At 40.8% G+C, this 20150-nt stretch overlaps 1 protein-coding gene across 2 annotated transcripts in view; it reads left to right on the plus strand.

The window, feature by feature from the left end:
- The window catches only part of LOC117422095 (fibrinogen C domain-containing protein 1-like), a 61824-nt gene that overhangs the window by 34603 nt on the left and 7071 nt on the right, over window positions 1-20150 (plus strand). For both annotated transcript variants that reach the window (XM_034036750.3, XM_034036751.3), the window contains one exon: window positions 5168-5264. In XM_034036750.3, the coding sequence (XP_033892641.2) occupies window positions 5168-5264 (97 nt within the window). The remainder of the gene's footprint in view (window positions 1-5167; window positions 5265-20150) is intronic.

A 20150-nucleotide genomic window follows, 5' to 3' on the forward strand; every position in this document is an offset into this window, starting at 1 on the left:
GCAGGAGTGGAGGGAAAGCTTTTAAAAGGCTTATGACAACTAGTTGAGTAGTTTTTAAGTAAATGCAAGGATCAAACTAATTAAGGACACACGCGCTCCCAGTGCAGACAGGGACGGAATTAGCAGCACCACCAGATCAACACGAAGACTAATCCCATTCTAGTCACACTTTAAAATAAGTGCCTGTTCACAACGAAGTAATGGCAGTACTAGGGAATGTACAGCTACGGCCTGAACTTTTGCATCACCCTATAGAATTGACACATTTTGCTTCATAAAGTCGAATGAAACCTGCTGAATAATGTCCTGTTAACATATTGAATTACATACCGCTTTGCAGTTTTCCAAAAACTGACAAAAATTGAAAAATGTGACATTTCAAAATGTAATGTAAAATACAGTAATACTATTCTTGCTTCTGGTAGACTTTTGCAACATTGTTTATTTATTTATTTAATTTATTTATTTTGAATACATGATGTTAAATTATAGATCTAAATTCTGTTCATGTATTTTTTTTTAAATGATGTCTCAATCCTAAAATTCTAGGTAATGCAAAATATTAATATTAATTCAACAAGAAGCTCCTATGTCCTGTACTTGAATTACTTGGAATAGGTGTACCCTTCATGTTCTATTGAAAGAACACAAGAACTCCTTTGACGTCTATAATGTTTCTCTTGCCCTACCCCAGATCCATATATTATGAGCACCTCATGAGCTGTTTTGTCACATCTCATGACACATTTTTGTTTATCTTTTTCTCAAAAGTCATATATAGTAAGTAGCAGTTTCATTGGGAAGACAATTTTAAAGCGTTTTTAAATTGGTTTATACACACACACACACACACACACACACACACAGCTGAAATCCATTTGCATTTATTAGCATGGGTTTATTTTGATCTCTTTCTGTGTCTTTCCCTCCTCCTAACAATGTTTGTCATCTGCCGAACTCTTTGGGTGTCAGACAGCATTCCCAGCTCGGCTCTTGGGGTTTAGTGGCAGGATGTTATTCATGTCTGCCGAGCTGCTCACAGGGATTCAGAGGCTGGTCTGGAGATCAACCTCTGCTGTTCCAAGAAATACCAGAAGCCTCCATCTCTTCAGGCAGGGAGATGACCCCAGATGTCTAATACTCAATTCAATGCGACAGCTCTGTGTCTGGCGCTGGCACTTGCTCAGAACTTTACTCCAGTTTACACGGACCTTCTGCTACGGTGCAAGGAAAGCATTCTGTTTCCTGGCAAAGCTTGGGGCCCTTTCAAGAAATAAACACTAGTTTTCCACCCACAGCGTTTCACAAACCCAGACATGGTAGCTAAAAAGTGTTTGTTTAAAAGCTGTATCACAATGGCATCGCTAAGAATCCCACACACTTCTGTCATGCCACCTTCTGTCTAACAAGATGTCATTTTTAGGTAATATTTAGATGCCTAATATGTGTGTAAATTAATAACAAACTGTATAAGCTGTAGTTAAAACATTTACAATGCCTTACAATTAAAATAATTTTTTTGTGGGCACAGTTGACAACATTTTATTTTGGGATAAACATTTTGCTTTTGGAGGCTCAAGATCAAACACAGGATAATTATTGCATGTGTACAGTACATCTTGAAAAAACATGGTCAGCCTCTTTCAACAAATGCATGCACTTATGTATATGAAAAAGGGAAAAACCTATTAGTAATCCACCTACAAACTTTAATATTGCATTTTTTAAATCAATTTTACTAGAACAACTTACCATGCTGTTGATGCAAATTTCTGAACATCTTGCATACATTTTAAAAATCACACTTTAGTTTAACAGGAACCGTTGTTTAACAGATGCTGTTCACACTAACATGTTAACAAATGTTGTGCATTTTGTGTTAATGATTAGCAATATGCATGATGTGTTGATGTGGTAAACTTACTTTCTATTCACCCTGTATTTTAACCTATTTATAAATGAAAAAGTTGAGCTAAAACTGTTATGCAAATATCAGAATCCTACTTTGTCAGCTCCAAGGCAATCGTATCTCTGAAGCGGAGTTACATTTATTTAAAAGCACTTTTAAAGAAGTAACTGTGGTAATGTTTTGCACATAACATCAGGTTTTACAGTTAATAAATATGTTACTACATCTTAACTATTAACAAAAGTATGTTAGTAAGATAGTTATTAACAGTTAATAAACTAAAAAAGTAACTCATTAAATAGAGTGTCCTAAACAGCAGAGCAAAGTGGCCCTATTTAATCCCCCTGTGCTTTTAAGAGTCGTACCCAATCACAACTGCACCTGGATTTAAAGCTTATTAAAGGACTTGTGAAAATATAGTCCACTTGATGGTACCTATCTCATATGCTAAATTAAACTGCTGCTGCCACTTCCATTTTGCATAATTGCGTACTGATTAATAACAACCTTACACCAAGCTACCTCAATAGCATTGCAGCACTCCCTTCGCTTTTGGTAATAAGTGTTAACATTACTATCTCATATCTCAGAACTTGGTAATTATTTTTCTGCTGGCTTTTCCTGCAATAAGATACACTGGAAAACTGACTTTATTATTACGATACTCAAACACCTCAAACCTGGAGCACAGTCACAAACCCTTTTACAGCACTGGGGAACCCCCCTGGACTGCAACGACCTCTCCATGGTTTTACTAGAGCGACCCATACAAACAGGTGGAATTTCCCAATGCTGTAAAATGCTCTAATAAATGCCAGGGGTGATATATACCAGCAGAGTGTAAGATGATCAAAACCCCCAGTTTCTTTAGAAACTTGGTTGTTTTTCTGATAGGAAACTCCACCTACCAATTACATCAGTGTCCGACATTCTACAAATAGCAGTCTACGCCTCGGTTTCATGTTGTTTTTGATCTACGTTTCCTCCTCCTCCCTGCCTCCACCTTGCAGCATGCCTTGTGCAAGGGGAGGAAGGTGGCCCAGAGGACCACTTGTTCTGCCTGCTGGCTAACCTATCAGTCTATGTCTGTTAGTATTAGGGCAGCTACCGAACCCCAATGGATAAGGCCACGAGCCAAATGATGTCATTGTATTATTAACCATGTTAATTCAATAAACCGCAATTCAACTCAGAAGTGGATGTCTCCTTCCTGAATATATTGAAATTCGTTCTGAACTCCAGTTTTTGTTTCATCCAGGAACTAAATGTTTGTTTCAAAGCTTTCAGGTGCACATTAAACAAAAACAATACTGATTGAAACAAAAACCTGGGCTGTTGGAGGCAGCAGCTATTGGAACCGAGAACCCGTGGTCTTTTTACAACAACACATGCAGTCCCATTAGGCAAGTTGACTTCAACTTGAGCTATCTTCGGATTCCAGCCGCTGGTTGCTGAGGTCAGCTGGCACTGGTGTGGCTCTGCAAGTTGATTTCTGCTATAAAGAGCATTCGGAATTTCAAAGCCTTTGCACTCCGCGGACGTGACTGTTTTGAAGACAGGTTTGCTGAGCCGTTACTGTAGAAGGTACATTAGGTGTATTCTGCCGAACATCCATAATGTGCTGTAAGGACATCTGTAATCTGCTGAAAGCACAAATTGCACAATACTTCCCCCCTGCCCCCTTTATTTTGTAAAATACTTTTTTTTTTTTTTTAAGTGCATATCTTGTATCACAGGGATCTGGAAACATATCAGCTTGGACAAGCACTTGCATAGATCTTGAGCTCACAAAATGTGCTGTGTGGCAGCACGCCAGGAGAAGGGAAGCAGGCATCTGCTGGAGATGTTGCTTTTTATCACAGTTTGTTGTCAGTTTAAAGGCAGATAGCTTGGGCAGATTATACAGGACCCGGTCTCTGCCATTAAAGGGGACACTGCATTGAATGATACGCATAAATACAATTTATGGATCAATAGAAAAATATCCCTTTAATAAATCAATATGTTGTATGTATAACCCTCTCAACAAACATTTCAGGGGCTTGCAGGTGTAATCAACCCTACTGGGGTGGGTAAAATAGTGCTTTACAAAATAACAAAGTCCAGGAGTCCAAAGTAGACTTTCAAAACCAAGATACTAGAATGGCATGGGTTTACTACATTATTAGCTTTATGTCATTTTTACAAATATCTGAAACAATAAAAGCACCAAAATGATCTAATAAAAAAGCAATAAAAATCGTCTGAATTTAATAAGGGAATGCTTCAGTGATGAAAGTACTGCCAACGCGTCTCTGTGTAACTTGATTTAGGGATTCGTGGAGGAAGCTCAGTAGGTGTCAGGCCACAGAGCTGAGGGACTGGAACTGAGCAGCAGCAGCAGCAGCAGCAGCAGCAGCCGCCCTTACCTGCTGACTCCCTGCAGCTCCCCCGTCCTTTAGCTGCCACTGAGACGAGAGACTGCTGAATTAGCTGACAGATGGCAGCGGGGTTGTGAAGTGGACATCTGTCCGCTAGGGACTGTACAGAGACCCTGGAAACAATGAAAGCGTTTCTTCAAAGTCACTTTTGGTCAAATACAAGTGGACATGAGTCAGATAAATCAGAACATGGACTTCTCTGGAGATGTGGCGACTGTTTCCTTCAAAGACTGTGGCAACATTGACCACCTGTTTCAAAGTAGAGATTGCCACACTGTTTTGATAGCAGGGTACTGTTTGTTTTCCACGATCGTCCAGTGCAGAGTTTGTTTTCAACGGTGTGTATCTGGAATAATGAAATTCAAAAGAGCCTGGCACACTGATAGCACTTGAATTATTGTAGCCAGAAACCCGTAGCAACGGGTTCTTCAAAGGGAATAAAGAATCATAAATTACAATAATATTTGAAACAAAGTCAGATACAGATTAATTTCCATAAGACATCTTTTCAACAGCTATAAAAAAAAAACCAAAAAACACTTCTATAATAAGATCTTCCATATTTTTGTTAACCCAGCATCTGGTCTTTCTGTAGTCAGCACTTCTTCAACCCCCCCCTCCCCCCCACTACCTTTGTTTGGAAGTTATTATAAATAGCACATACTGAACACATAATGCTTGTGAAGTGCTGTCTTGTTTTTTTGGTAGTTTCTCGAGTGACCTGAATAAATAGAATGCATTCCAACTTGCCTGATTGCTGAAGTAACTGATGTCAAACCAACACTAAACATCTGGTCATGAGCAAGGCTTTTCAAGGCATTGTTTCGTTCTGTTTTAGGTTATCCAGCGTCGGGAGGATGGCTCTGTGAATTTCTTTAGAGGATGGGATGCATACAGAGAAGGATTTGGAAAGATAACTGGGGAGCACTGGCTAGGTAGGTACAAAGAACTATTTTGTAACAAAAAAAAAAGAATGATCACCACTAAATTATATATTTTTTGCTTTTTTGCACTCTTCACATATCAAAATTCTGCAAATATTACTACAATCTAGCTGAAAAGTACTTGAAATACCTTCCAATAAGTATCCCAAATCGATGACGCCTCCACTGCTTTACCCCCCAAAAAATCCATTCTCCCCTTTTTCAAATTTCAAACATAAATACTGTATTACTCACCTGTGCCTCCTTCAGTCCATTCCAGCCTAGCACCTTGTTCCAACCAGGTCCTTAATGAAGTACAGCGATGGTTCTGGCAGGGAACCCACTTTAACATTAAATTCCAATACCAGACGAATAGCTAGTTTTTTACTCGTTCCTCAACAACATTATGTCCAATGATCGTCAAGGAAAGGATTCATCTTACCTCTTACGTCCCTGCTGAGTGTCAGAGTTTGCCTCCTCCCCAGCCTCCACCTGATTTTTTTGGCTTCGTCTAACAGGGTAGGGCAGCTATCCTGCCCCCCTGCCCATGGCTTCTCTACGGCCAGCCTCTCCACTTATCTGCAAGCTCATTTACAGGCAGGAGTACTTCAAAAGGCGAGGCCAAAGCCTAAAGAATGTAGTGTAAAATATGTATATTGTAGTAGTCTGTTTTAATAACTAATCTATCGCATGAGTTTGTGACTGAATTTACTTGAACACCTAGCTGGATTGACCCAATTAGAGTCCATAATTATACTTTAGAATGGCTATGGCTTGGTGATAGTTTTGATTAAATCCAGACCCTGGTTGAAACTTTAGTCTGTTCAGTTTATTAATTAAGGACACGACTGATATGCAACTCAAACATTATTTCGATTGTATCAACCTGCAGGTGTCTTTTTTTTTTGTACAGCACATCTCCGTTAGCTGATTAAAATGCAATGCCAGACATTTTGGGCATGATCATATCAATATGCCAGACGAACAATCTTAATAGTTATAATTGCAGAGGAAGGTACTGTCCTGTGTGACAGTTTGAGTGAAATTCTCAGAGAAGAATGAATTCATTACAGAGTTTACGGATTGTAATGTATTGGTCTACATGTATAATGTACCTAATTATCTCGAAGAATGACATATATTGAAAGACATATCTAGGGCATGAATGGGCAGACTTAGCCACATTACTACTAGCTCTCATAAAAAACACAGGAAGCTACAAGGGAGTAATGGGCATTGTACATTGTGTTCAGGAAAATAGATTCAGTGAACCCAGGCAGAAAACATATGACATTCAGAAGAGACGTGGCACAGAGCTCCATTGCCTTGTTTAGTTGTATCTCATGTGGAAAATGTTTTACTAGCAAAGGTTAATCTATAGTGACTTCTTTGGTTGCTATTTAAAGTTATTCCATCAGGTGACTGTGGCAATGTGCCCCGCCCCTGTGTGCATTTGTGTGTTTTGTGTATGTATGCGTGCGTATGTTAATGTTGGTGTATAGATTGGTACACGGGATATAAACGGGTCTGTGTTTCACGTGTGTTTAAAGTGTATAATTATATTTAGGCACGAGGATGGCACATCACTTCACGTGCAGATAAAATGTGTATAATGTGTGGCACGGGGTTGCACGTAATGAATTCACGTGCTGGGATTCAAGTGAGTAATTAATTAGTAATTGAATCCCAGCACAACAGTATATATAGATGCACGTTTTAGTCACTTGTGGTTAGGTGTTCGGTGAGTGGAGAACGGGATTGGAGACGGAGGTAATAATAATAATAAGAAGAAGAATAATAGTTAAAGTGTTTTCACTCACCGTGTTTGTTCGTCTGTGTGTTGTGCACTGTCTAGTCCGTTTTGTTTGTCCTTTTATTTTGGCATATAGTGCCGTGTCCTGTTTTGTATTCCGTTGTTTAAACCTTTTTATTTTGTTATTAAACGCTGAGTGCAGCCATTGCACTCAGCTCATCACAACCACCGTCTCTGTGTTTGAATTCCTTTCTGGTCTGACGCCACCCACTCCGGCCGTCTTTGTGACATGTGGTGTCATCGTGGGATAGCCGCGCCTCCAAGCGTCAGACCAGGAGGGGTTTTGTTTAAAAAAAAAAAAAAAAAAAAAAAAAAAAAAATTATATATAATGGCAGAGGACGCCATCAAACTGCGGGACTGGTTCCTAGAAAATGCTGGGCTGGAGGCCCAGTCTCTGCCCATAGTCGTCCGGGCCCTGTGGATGATGGACAGTGAGAGATGGGAGGCATATCAGGAGGAACACACCCCAACCACCTTGGAGGAAGGTGTGGAGTTTGTCCTCAGCTACCTGGAGGCAACCATAAATGGAACAGCAGCCCAGGTAGCAGGACCACCAGCAGAGGAGTACCTGCTGTCCCCATCTCCACCAGCAGAGGGTGAGTACCTGCTGTCCCCATCTCCACCAGCAGAGGGTGAGTACCTGCTGTCCCCATCTCCACCAGCAGAGGGTGAGTACCTGCTGTCCCCATCTCCACCAGCAGAGGGTGAATGCCTGCTGGCTTTGCCTCCACAGCCCAAGCGGGAGACAGATAAAGAGGTGAAGGACAGGGAGGAGGAGTGCCGCCTAAGGGCCAGGCATCCACGGCGATGTAACAAGCCATCGTCGGGGTGCCTCCTCTGCGACCAGGATCACCTGTTCGCCCACTGTTCCTTCCGCAGTTATGGGGAGGAGCCTGAGCGTCCACAGCCCAAGCGGGAGGAGCCTGAGCGTTCTCAGCCCAAGCGGGAGGAGCCTGAGCATCCACAGCCCAAGCGGGAGGAGCCTGAGCGTCCACAGCCCAAATGGGAGGAGCTTGAGCGTCCACAGCCCAAATGGGAGGAGCCTGAGCGTCCACAGCCCAAATGGGAGGAGCCTGAGCGTCCACAGCCCAAATGGGAGGAGCCCGAACGTCCTACGCCTGAGTGGGAGGAGCCCGAACGTCCTACGCCTGAGTGGGAGGAGCCCGAACGTCCTACGCCTGAGTGGGAGGAGCCCGAACGTCCTACGCCTGAGTGGGAGGAGCCCGAACGTCCTACGCCTGAGTGGGGGGAGCCCGAACGTCCACAGCCCAAAAGGGAGGAGTCGGTGCGTCCACAGCCCAAAAGGGAGGAGTCGGTGCGTCCACAGCCCAAAAGGGAGGAGTCGGTGCGTCCACAGCCCAAAAGGGAGGAGTCGGTGCGTCCTCAGCCCAAAAAGAGGGAAGTCGGGGCTTCCACAGCCGTAGGACCTAAGCTGCCAGCAGAGGGAGAATGCCTGCTGGTCCCACCTCCACCAGCAGAGGGTGAATACCTGCTGGTGCCGTCCCAAGAGCCAGAAGGGGAGGAGTTACAGGCTCAACCCCCTGAAAATTTTTTGGGGGGAGAAGGGCAGGATGCTGGTGTCCCCCAGCAGCCTCGAGCTATGCTGCTGAAGGCAGCACGGCGCGCACATGCCCAGCCGCCACAGCAGAGGGAGCCAGCACCGCCACAGCCTCCCTCTGAGTGGCCAGCATCAGCCCCATCGCCTCTACCTCCGCCACCTCCACCGCAGTGGGAGGACTGCTTGCCCCTCCCACCTCCACCAGCAGAGGGTGAATACCTGCTGGTTCCACCTCCACCGCAGTGGGAGGACTGCTTGCCCCTCCCACCTCCACCAGCAGAGGGTGAATACCTGCTGGTCCCACCTCCACCAGCAGAGGGTGAATGCCTGCTGGTTCCACCACCGCCAGGAGCAGAGGAGCAGGAGCTGCCTCTGCCTCCACCACTTCCAGGAGCAGAGGAGCTGGAGCTGCCTCTGCCTCCGCCACCGCCCGGAGCAGAGGAGCAGGAGCTGCCTCTGCCTCCACCATCTTCACCGGCAGGAGCAGAGGAGCTGGAGCTGCCTCTGCCTCCACCACCGCCCGGAGCAGAGGAGCAGGAGCTGCCTCTGCTGCCCGTACCTCCGCAGGGAGTACGGTGGCCGGAGCCCCAGAAAGGGGAGCTGCCGGCCACGAAGAAGGGGGAGGAGGTCTGGAGACCACTTTCCCCAGCAGCAGTTTCGCTGCAGGAGTTCTTGTGGCCGGAGCCCCACAGGAGGGAGCTGCCGGCTACGAAGAAGGGGGAGGTCGGGGGACCACCTGCCCCCGCAGCTTTTTCGCTGCAGGACAGGACCAACAGGCTGTCAGCCGTGCCACTACCGGCAGGGGTGCTGACAGCATTGCCAGCCAAGGGCCCACTGAAGCCTCCCTTCCCAGCCCGAGACTTTGGCCTGGACTGCTGGATTTTTAAGGGGGGAGGTGGCCGTTGAGGCCATGTGTGCTGCGCACAAGGGGGGGTATATGTGGCAATGTGCCCCGCCCCTGTGTGCATTTGTGTGTTTTGTGTATGTATGCGTGCGTATGTTAATGTTGGTGTATAGATTGGTACACGGGATATAAACGGGTCTGTGTTTCACATGTGTTTAAAGTGTATAATTATATTTAGGCACGAGGATGGCACATCACTTCACGTGCAGATAAAATGTGTATAATGTGTGGCACGGGGTTGCACGTAATGAATTCACGTGCTGGGATTCAAGTGAGTAATTAATTAGTAATTGAATCCCAGCACAACAGTATATATAGATGCACGTTTTAGTCACTTGTGGTTAGGTGTTCGGTGAGTGGAGAACGGGATTGGAGACGGAGGTAATAATAATAAGAAGAAGAAGAATAATAGTTAAAGTGTTTTCACTCACCGTGTTTGTTCGTCTGTGTGTTGTGCACTGTCTAGTCCGTTTTGTTTGTCCTTTTATTTTGGCATATAGTGCCGTGTCCTGTTTTGTATTCCGTTGTTTAAACCTTTTTATTTTGTTATTAAACGCTGAGTGCAGCCATTGCACTCAGCTCATCACAACCACCGTCTCTGTGTTTGAATTCCTTTCTGGTCTGACGCCACCCACTCCGGCCGTCTTTGTGACAGTGACTCAGCCTATATACTGCATAGAATTACTACTGTAGCCATTACAGTATATAAAACATCCTGTAAACGTAGCTTGCTGGTATTATTATTATTTTCTGTTTCACATATTCCAATGGTCCCTTTGAAATGATTGTTAAACTCAATGCTGTAAAGTGCAGCAATGGTACGCGGTTACTGTGTCTTCATGATAATTAGGGATTTAGGTTTTAAGATTTTTCTCAACAAAATCAGATTTTTTACCCCTGAATGGAATTATTATTTTTTTTTTAAAGATGAGCGTTAAACTGGATTTCACTCAACAATGGTATTCATTAGTAAGTGAAAACTGACGTATATTAAAAGAGATGTTCAAATTTGATAACAATTCCCTTTTAATTTAACAAATTTAAACCTGAAAACAGTAAAAAAAAAAAACCAAAAAAAAAAAACCTGTGGGCTTGTAAGTCATATCTACATACTCATACTGTATGTAACTCCTACTCTAACTGCACTCGGCTTGCATTTTAACAACAAACATCAATTAGTTACTGAGTAATGCTAAAACATTTATCCAGTAATGGTTTAATCCCACTGCAGTTACAAAATAGTAGTGTACTCAAGAATTAAAACATGATTATGAAAAAATCATTAAAACGTTTTTTAAAAAGCAATTACAAAAAAAAAACTTAATTGTATGTAATCATTCATTGCTAACACTGCTAAGTGCTAAATGCTCCCTGGAACATTGACACTTTGAATAACACCCGTCGCATAGAGAATATAATTATCGTCTCGCTGGGTGGCAGTTTTGAAATCCGATAGTGACTTCAAGATCATGACTAAGTTAAAGGTTTGGAGTTACATTGTGCTTTAAGGTTAGGATTAGGTTTATAGATGCTTCTGGAAGCGTGAATGTTCTGGAGCATTCAGACAAATCGATGTGACATGCCCTAAAGCATCTATTATCTTCATTACAGTTAATACAGTTAGCTGCTGTAAGGATAGCGCAGCCACAATACAAATGTAGTTTTAGGGATATAGTTTACAATGTAACACGAGCGTTGTAACTGATGCTTACTACATTTTTGAACACTGTAAAATGTAAAAATCGTACGTCTAAATTATCTTTGCCCTGCCATTTCATACTTCTTCCTGCCGGCAGAAAATCTGCTGTAGAAGAATCATCCATTTTATATAACCACTGCTCTAGTTTCATTCCCTCTAATTGAAAACCTGCCCGCGCACGCACACACACACACACCCTCAGGTTCTCCTGAGCTCCCTCAGTTTTGTTTTATATTCAAAATGTCGATTTCCATAAGCTTAGCTAAGCAGTTTTTTGCTTCTGCTCTGTGAGGTCATCCGAGCTGTGCCTGTTTCTCATTTCTTGTTTTATTTTTTCAATTGAATGCACTCATACTCTGCATGTGTAACAGGGCTGAGGATTGGCGTGAACTGACGACCCTGCACACCGCACGCAAGCTCTTAACCTCATCTCACCGACAGGAGACAGAATTTGTAACAGCGCTGTATCACACACTGCCCGTTACAGTCTTCCCACCTTTAACCTCGGTGATCGGCTGCAGCCAATCTGTGAGATCCGGGTCACGACACCAATTTAACAGGTCAGAGGCTGGGCGCGAACCAGTGACCTTGCACACGAGTGTCACCGAGAGGGACATAATCTGCAACAGCAGTGTATCGCACAACACTGCTCCATTACACATGGCACCCTTTACTTTATACATTTTTGCCTGAAATCGACTGCTGATGGAGAGGTGAAAAGCGCAGCTATGGAGAATTGAGAGAAATGAAAGGTGTCAATCAATACACACAATAAGCTGAACACAGACTGCAGGTTGTGAGACAGCTGCATCGACCAGTTACGCAGAATGGATTTCCATAATGGTGCACCATTGAGAAAACCACTGGTGAAAATCACAAAGGCAAAGGCTGACTTAATGGATCAAGATGTGGTGGCCTTACATAAGTGGAGAAAGGTTATGTGGTTTAAAAGAATCTGCTTTTTATTATTTTTAATATGGACGGTATAGGATGGAACCTTAGAAAAATGTCAACTTTCAGTACAACGCCAAGTAGTGGTAGGGCTAATGCTTTGGAGATCATGCCAGTGTATATCTGAGCTTATCAAGTAATATATATGATATGTCTATCCAATGTCTTTTTTTCTTTACAATGCTCGGATAACTTTTCAGCTAGATTCGCTTTTTTTCTCCAAAAAGCAAATCAACCCAATTGTTTCAGCTGATGCAGTAAAAAAAACACACCAAATAAATTTACCAGAATGAAACAACTTAGACATGACATTTAGGGGTTTGTGACGTTACAATTGTACGAAACTAACGCAAAAGGGCACATCAACCAAAGACGTCAAAAACGAATTCGGATATTTTTATTTCCTCACTGAGAAACAAAAAAAAAAAAACTGGGTTAACGTATTTTTTTGTTTTAATTCCCAAAATGGTAAATCTTGTCATGTCCGCTATGTGACCTTTCCATATAACAAGACTACTACACTGTACGATATTGTGATGAATCACACCTTGCTGTGAATATGAAAGAAACACTCTGAAACAAAATAGAACAAATAAACCGCACTGTGCTGTTGATGTACAGCAACTTCCTGCTTCCTGCAATCATTCTGTGTGCAGTTTATTAAAACACTAGATTGATGCTTCCAGCTCTGCCAGGCATCTCTGTGGATCGCATGTCAATTTCATCCTTCTTGTTGCATTATTTAATCTTGTTATTAAAAGTCCATTTCTTTTTAGGAAAATCACACGTGCATTGAATTAGCTTTTAATAAGGCAGGAGATTTTCTTAACACTTACTGCATGGTTGAGAGCTTCTTACGTTTTTACTCTATTTATTCACTTTTAAAGTGATTGTAGCCGACTAAATAATTCCTTACATTTAAAATATGTTTATCTTTCACAACTGCACATTTCAGAACCTACTGTACAGCGAATGAAAGTGTTTCACAGGTTAGATTTATGAAATTATTTTGTTAGATACAAACACTTTAAGAAACGTAATTCAGAAGGCAATGCAACATTAATCAAATGATCTGGTATACTCAAAACAAAGGGGGAAAGCACACAGTAAGTTTTCTGCAGATTTTCCAAACGTCTCTTCAGTTTCCCATATTTCGAGGTGATGGAAATCCCTGCATACTGTATGAGATGTAGCATGACAGTAAATAAATAGCATGAGATGGAGACACAGGTCTGAAATGAAATGGTACTTGTATTACGATCTGACTGTATTTAAGAGAGCCTGGAGAACCGCACTTCTTGGAGAACCGTCCAAGTGAGCGCGGTGCAGTGGATACAAGTGAAACATATTACGACTGAATGCATGCATCCATACTACTGAATAAAACATGTGTTGTACTTCTGTGAGCTACACAGTGCATTTCACTAAATGACATAGTGACTGTCTTTGCAAGGGTATTGCTGTTAATCATTTACTAACACATTCATGAATACAGAGAAAAAGATAACACTATATATATATATATATATATATATATATATATATATATATATACATATATATCACATATATATCACATATCAAATTATTTTGCCACGGTTGTAAATCCTAGAACAGCATGCCCCATAATCTCCAGGATAGTCAGCCTGAACTGGACAAGGTCCTATGAGCAAGGAAATATATGCATGATAGAATCAGATAAGTCCCCACATGCAGTTTTAATAAAAGGGGCTTGTTGTCACGCTTGATATCAGCAGGCTTTTCTTCAAATATATCGTCATAATCTTTCTGAATTCTCTTTCTTCAGTGTATCACATTTTTATGAAGACTTTTTTTTTTTTTTTTTTACCTAAGAGCACGGTTAAATATTCATTTGTTCTTGAAAGCCGATCGCAACTAGACTGTACTTTTTATTACAGGAGTTCAAGATTCTATCTTCTTGATATAATGTCATTGCTTTGTGCTATTGAAAGCTCTCTAATGTGTTATTTAATACGTTATTTATTTGTGTATCGAAAGCTGCACATATTGAAAATAGGCTGTTAGGGACTGCTGTGTCAATGGGGTTTTTTGTCATCTTTTTTTTCTATAAAATTAATTCTTGCAATTTGATGCTTGCAAATTTGCTGTGCTTAAAAAGTGATTGTAATGCGGTATTGAGACACTATACTCATTTAAATTGAACCGGATTCAAACCCAGGCAATCAGAGGTGTGTTACAAATAGAAATAAACTAAAGAGGAGTCGCACACACACTGCTGCATGAACATTTCCATAACCATGGGCCTTGTATTAATTATTTAATACAGCAGTGTGCAAATGTATTAGAAAACATCAAGATGTGTCATTTATATACCTACCTTCATGATTTTTCGCTCAGTAAATCAGTGTCATAGAAACAACAGGCACTCGGGTGACAATGTTACACCACTTTGTGCTTTAATTAGGCATCTTCAACAGCTTCTGAATTAATTATCACTAATTTGCCTATTTTTTTAACAATTATTTTGATTCGTTTCCAATTTTCTCCCAATTTGTAATGTCCAATTATTATTCAACCTGGCTCATTCTGCAACCCCCGCACTAACTCGGGAGAGACGAAGACGAGCACTCGCGTCTTCCAAAACGAGTGCCATCAGCTGTCCAATTTTTTTTTCGCTCTGTGCAGCCATATCCAGAACTTACAGTGAAAATTTGAAAATGCTCCAAGATTGCCCCAATGGTTTGATTTCATATGCATAACAAATCCAAACTAGAGGCAATGGGGTGTTCTTATACATGTACACACTACTGTAGATCTGCCAACTTTTTACACAAACAGACCCAAAACAAGTGAGGGTGCTTTTAGTATTCATGTCTCTGCAGTGCTTGGACACCATGAAGTATTGTTTAATCTCAGCCACATAGTGCACCACTGCACACAACTTGTGTTTGAGCCAGCGGGGTGCTGTGATATTTTCAGAGCACAAGATCTCCTGCTGATCAAAAGATGTCAGGGGTGGTGTGGCAGGGCAAAGGCCCTGCCGGGTTGACGTGTGTGTGTGTGTGTGTGTGTGTGTGTGTGTGTGTGTTTGTGTGTGTGTGTGTGTTTGTGGGGAATATTGGGTTGGCAGGGAGCGATGTGTGCTGTGCTGTGTATATATATAGTAACACAGCCTTACGGCTCGGGTTCGTTTTCACATTTAAACACAGCAGACCCAGACACAGAACTGCACTTTATCGCTTGCATGGACTTTTATTTACACAAAACAAAACCAAACAAAAACCCCACATGGAGTACCAAATACTTGTTCTTTCGTTCCTCACTATATCGGACGGCTAAGCCGTTTTCCGATCACAGAACACTTTTTTTTCACTTTTTGCCAACACAAAAGGTTTACAGAGTACCTTAGAGAAACGCACAAAGAAATCATTAAAGGCCTAGTTCCTAATGGTTCTGGAATTCAGTCCCTTTTCCTTCATCCATTTCCACTGATTCCTTGTATCAGCTGTACCTTCATATTTCAAGCACATTTTTTTTTTTTTACCTTGATGACTTAATCATATCAAATACAAGAGAATAACAGCCAGGTCATAACATACATACTCACTCACCCTTCCGAAATCAAGAATCATTCTTTTGTGTAAATGTATTCCTGCCATTTCCAGGACACCAGGCATTAGTTCCTGCCTATCAATGAGTAGGTTAGTAGGCTACAGGTTATCAGAAATTATAAAGATTTGACAGCTAAAAACCCTGAACGACTTATGAGTTCAAATATCTCTGGTATCTTATTCCAGTCGTAACCTCAAAACAAAAGAAAGTACAGCACAAAGAATATAAGAGCACTCAATAATGCATAACTGAGGCAGAATCCCATAAAGCACTTACCGACATCATAAAAAAAAAAAAGGGATTTGACTTTGAGATATGACATTTAGATCAACTGAATAGACCCCGGAGATCCTTTCAATTGAGTAAATTACAGGGGAATGTTTCTTTCTTAGATAGCATTAGAGAAGTGATTTGTTATTTGGGTCCCTGCAGTGCTAGGCCATCATGCAGTACTGTTGAAGAAACCAAATGAAATGAAGATGAGATATTTGTGGTTCTACCGCAAAAACACAATCAAGTCAGGTAGACAAAACGTTTCGGCTTGTGTCTTCTTCAGTGCACCGTTTGCCTCCTTGACTCTCTAGTTTCTTACCTTAGCTTATTCCCAAGTTGTAATATATGCATGTAAATAGTGACATCAGAGCATTACAACAAGCAAAATAGAGCTTCTTATAGGAGAACTCTCATAAAACGTAACAATAGAGCTGATAACTCAGTCAGAATCACTGAGGTGATTACCAACATCACAAAAAGAAAAGGGCAAACCACTGAAATATGACATTTGAAGCCATTTACTCTACACAACAAAGGTTTCTGAAGCGAAGTGAGGTTAAACTATTCTAACAACGTCCTGGAAAATCAGCACCAGTGTTATAATAATAAAACATAATTCATGTAAACAAATTCTCTTCAGTCTCAAAGGTTACATTCTGACATTTTAATGCAGGGTAATTTTGTTTTTTGTAAAAAGCATTGCTTGTCCCACATGCACTATAATTTTGTTGTCTCTGTTCTCCAGTATTTTTAATTGTTTTCTTTAGATAAAGAGGAGCCTAAATGTACAGAAAGTTTGGTTCAACTATGTGTAGGTCAGGAACAGAATACGGCATGAATATTTAACTATTAAAATCAAAGATGAATACAGACAAAAATAGAAATCTTGACCTTTTGTACAGCTAGGGCCAAAAGTTTTGCATCATCCTATAGAATTAGTAAAGTCTCCTTCATAATATCGAATGAAACCTGCTGAATGATGTTACGTTAACATACCGAATTACACAGTTTTCCCATCTGCTTAATGAAAAACTGCCAAAAATTTTAAAATGGGACATTTTGAAATCGAACATGAAATACTGTACTACTATTATGGCTTCCGGTAGACTTTTGCGATATCATTTTGTAGTTTCTTTGATTACATGATGTTCAATAAAATATCTAAATTATGTTCATATAGTTATTTTTTTATGTCTCGATCCAAAAATTCTAGGTGATGCAAAACTTTTGGCCATAGCGGTACATGTTGCATTTGTGTTGTGACGACAGACAGACAGACAGACCGACAGAGACTAAGGTTTCTTTTTTTTTTTTTTGTATATCAGATAATCAGGCCTATTCAATTGACCCAAACAATCCTTTAAGTAATTCAAATAGGATCCTTTGTGCTGTATTTTTACCAATAGAAATACACTGAAGAGACTTGCTTGCACCGTTAGATATTTGATTGCCCAAACCCAAGGAACCCCAAACCTGCTTATTTTAATGATCTAAAAAGTGGTGTTAATACATCTGCCCCATAGACCCCACTGTACTGTATTTTTATTGAAAGAAAATGACGTCACTTCGGCTGAGTGTCTGATACGGAAAGACTCTCTGCAGAGACGGTGCTGTTGGGTTATAAACTGGTTGATGGACAGGCAGCGATTCTGCCTGCCTGCCCTTTGACTGCCCGAGATGGACGGGGGGGCGTGACAGCTGTCTACTTTGAGACGTGCAAGAGTGTATTTATAAGACACAGCACAGATACACAGTTCCTGAGCTCAACCGGGAAACAGCAGCACATGCTTTTCAGCAAGATCTTGTTTCTCACTTCAAAACAATAATAGAAAGACATCATTTAAATAAATCAATACCGGTATGCACCCATTTGAACACTGCACTCAAACTGTCTATTCCCATTTATAAAGTGCTTCTTCTGCCTTGCATATTTCATCGGTATGAGATTATTAATTGACAGTCCACAATGAGTGATGCCGATGTGTGTTCTTTTTTTTTTTTACTTGCAGTTTGATGTTTAGCACTAGCCGTCTCTTGCATCTTTGGCTCATTAGGTGGCCTTCAGAGCAGAACTGGTGAGAACTATTTCTGCCAGCCTTCAGTCCTAACTGAAAAATGCAAACAAACAGGATTTCAAATAGTTAGCGCCCCCTGTGGTAACGCCTGGTATTTTCTTCCCATGGTGTCCTGAAATTATATTTTTAATATCTTGAGAAACTGCCCTGCCCTCATTTTTAAATCCCCTCAAAATTAATATTCTTTAATATCTTTGGACGACATATGAATGATACGTTTCATACTGTAAAACAGCAAGGAAATGTACTCTGAAAATTAACCTGTTTAAAAAAAAAAAAAACACACACACACACATTTTAAATTATTAAAAGCCTCTTCATGGATTCAACACAGCTCGGCGCTGTTAATGAAATAAGCTGATGGAAGGTTGTGTAAATAAAAAGTAATGATCCAATAAAATATTTGAATTAAAAATTAGAAAAAAAAAAAACTCTGAAATGTGTGCGAAAGCGAGCTCTGTATTTAATGGCCAGATAAAGAGATGATTTGATTATGCGGAAGGGCATGCAAGTATGACTCCTACTCAGGAGCATCCAGTGCAAAGTGTTAATTGCCTGTGCGAGTTATAAATTATTAAGCACTAATAGCCTTCTTGTAAAAATGTAACTGGTTTATCAGAATATCATATATTGAAAAGTGCTGGCAGCATGGTATTAGGAGGTAGAATAATAGTCACATAATAATGATATTAGAAAGTATATTTCTATATTTCTGAATGCCTCTACTTTAATGTTTTAATAATGCAGAACCCTCCGATTTCAGTCCACTGTAATGTTGATCTATTTTCTTATCAGGTCATACATATGTGTGTTTACATGGGTGTGCTTGTATAGTATCCACGTATCTGTACCATAATTTTCACTAGAAATATGCAACAAAATGACCTATACACTGAATGTGATTTCCCAGCCTACAGGATACTGCGATGGCACTAATATTTTTATGAGGGAAAGGAAAAGGAAAAGTTTTCAGCTTCTTATTTGGTTATTTTTAGCCAGTGTCTGTTGTCTTAGTGATTTGACACAAACTGTTTTTTTTTCCATTAGTGTGTCGGACCCCTCGCTGTGACTGTGTGTGGTGAGGCCTGCTGTTCTCTTTGTTGCTCAGAGATATTGTGGAAGGGCATTTTCACCAGTACAAAAAACAAATCAAATAAATTTGTATCCAAGAGTGTTTTTTTTATGCATCTGTCATCCGCGTACAAATGTTCAAAGGCAGTCTGGAGCCGGAATCTGCCGCAGGTGGCATGATTTATCGAAGTTTTCCTGCAGAGTTTAAAGACCTCCCTCTCTTGAGATCGTGACTCTAAACGTGGCAGCCGAGGCTATGGCGCATCTTCAGATATTAAGATCACCGAGACTGAATTGACGCCCAAAGCTAAAACAGAATAAAAGCATCATTAATATTTAATTCTCCGAAATATCACAAGTGAAAAAAGATCATTCCTGAGGTAGACGAGATCTCTGCCCGTCAGCACAGAGAATAAAACAACAATGCCAAGTCTAAACTGATTTCTTAAGAGCATTAAATAGATTTCCCAACACACTTTTAAAATCAAAGCAAATAAATAATTCAGAATTGAACCACGACATGTTCCTACTGAGCCTATTCATTTTAATTTTGAAGATGGCATTCTCATTACTTATTATTAATTGTTAGATAAAAGTCTACAGATCTGTCTAACTAATGATCTTATCACTGTGAACTCACTCAAGTATTGTCTTTTATAGTCGAACAGAAAATGAATGTTGCATTGCTTTTCCCTTTGTAAACATTATAAAATTAAAATGGTTGTAGCTAAAACAATTATTTATTACCCATCATGCACTTCCATTCACTAAACAGGTCTCAAAGCATGTTTATATGGCAAAACTTGTAATTTTAAAACACGTCTTGTACTACACGGTTTCTGTTTATAAGCCCTGCCTTCGGTGAACTGCCTTGGTCATTTCACCTGGGGAGTGACATTATCCCCACCCCTTCAACGCTTGCTGGCTACAGATCAACCACAGTTGCTGACAGACGATAA

This window comes from Acipenser ruthenus, chromosome 15 (genome assembly GCF_902713425.1).
Source record: "Acipenser ruthenus chromosome 15, fAciRut3.2 maternal haplotype, whole genome shotgun sequence".
Lineage (NCBI taxonomy): Eukaryota > Metazoa > Chordata > Actinopteri > Acipenseriformes > Acipenseridae > Acipenser > Acipenser ruthenus.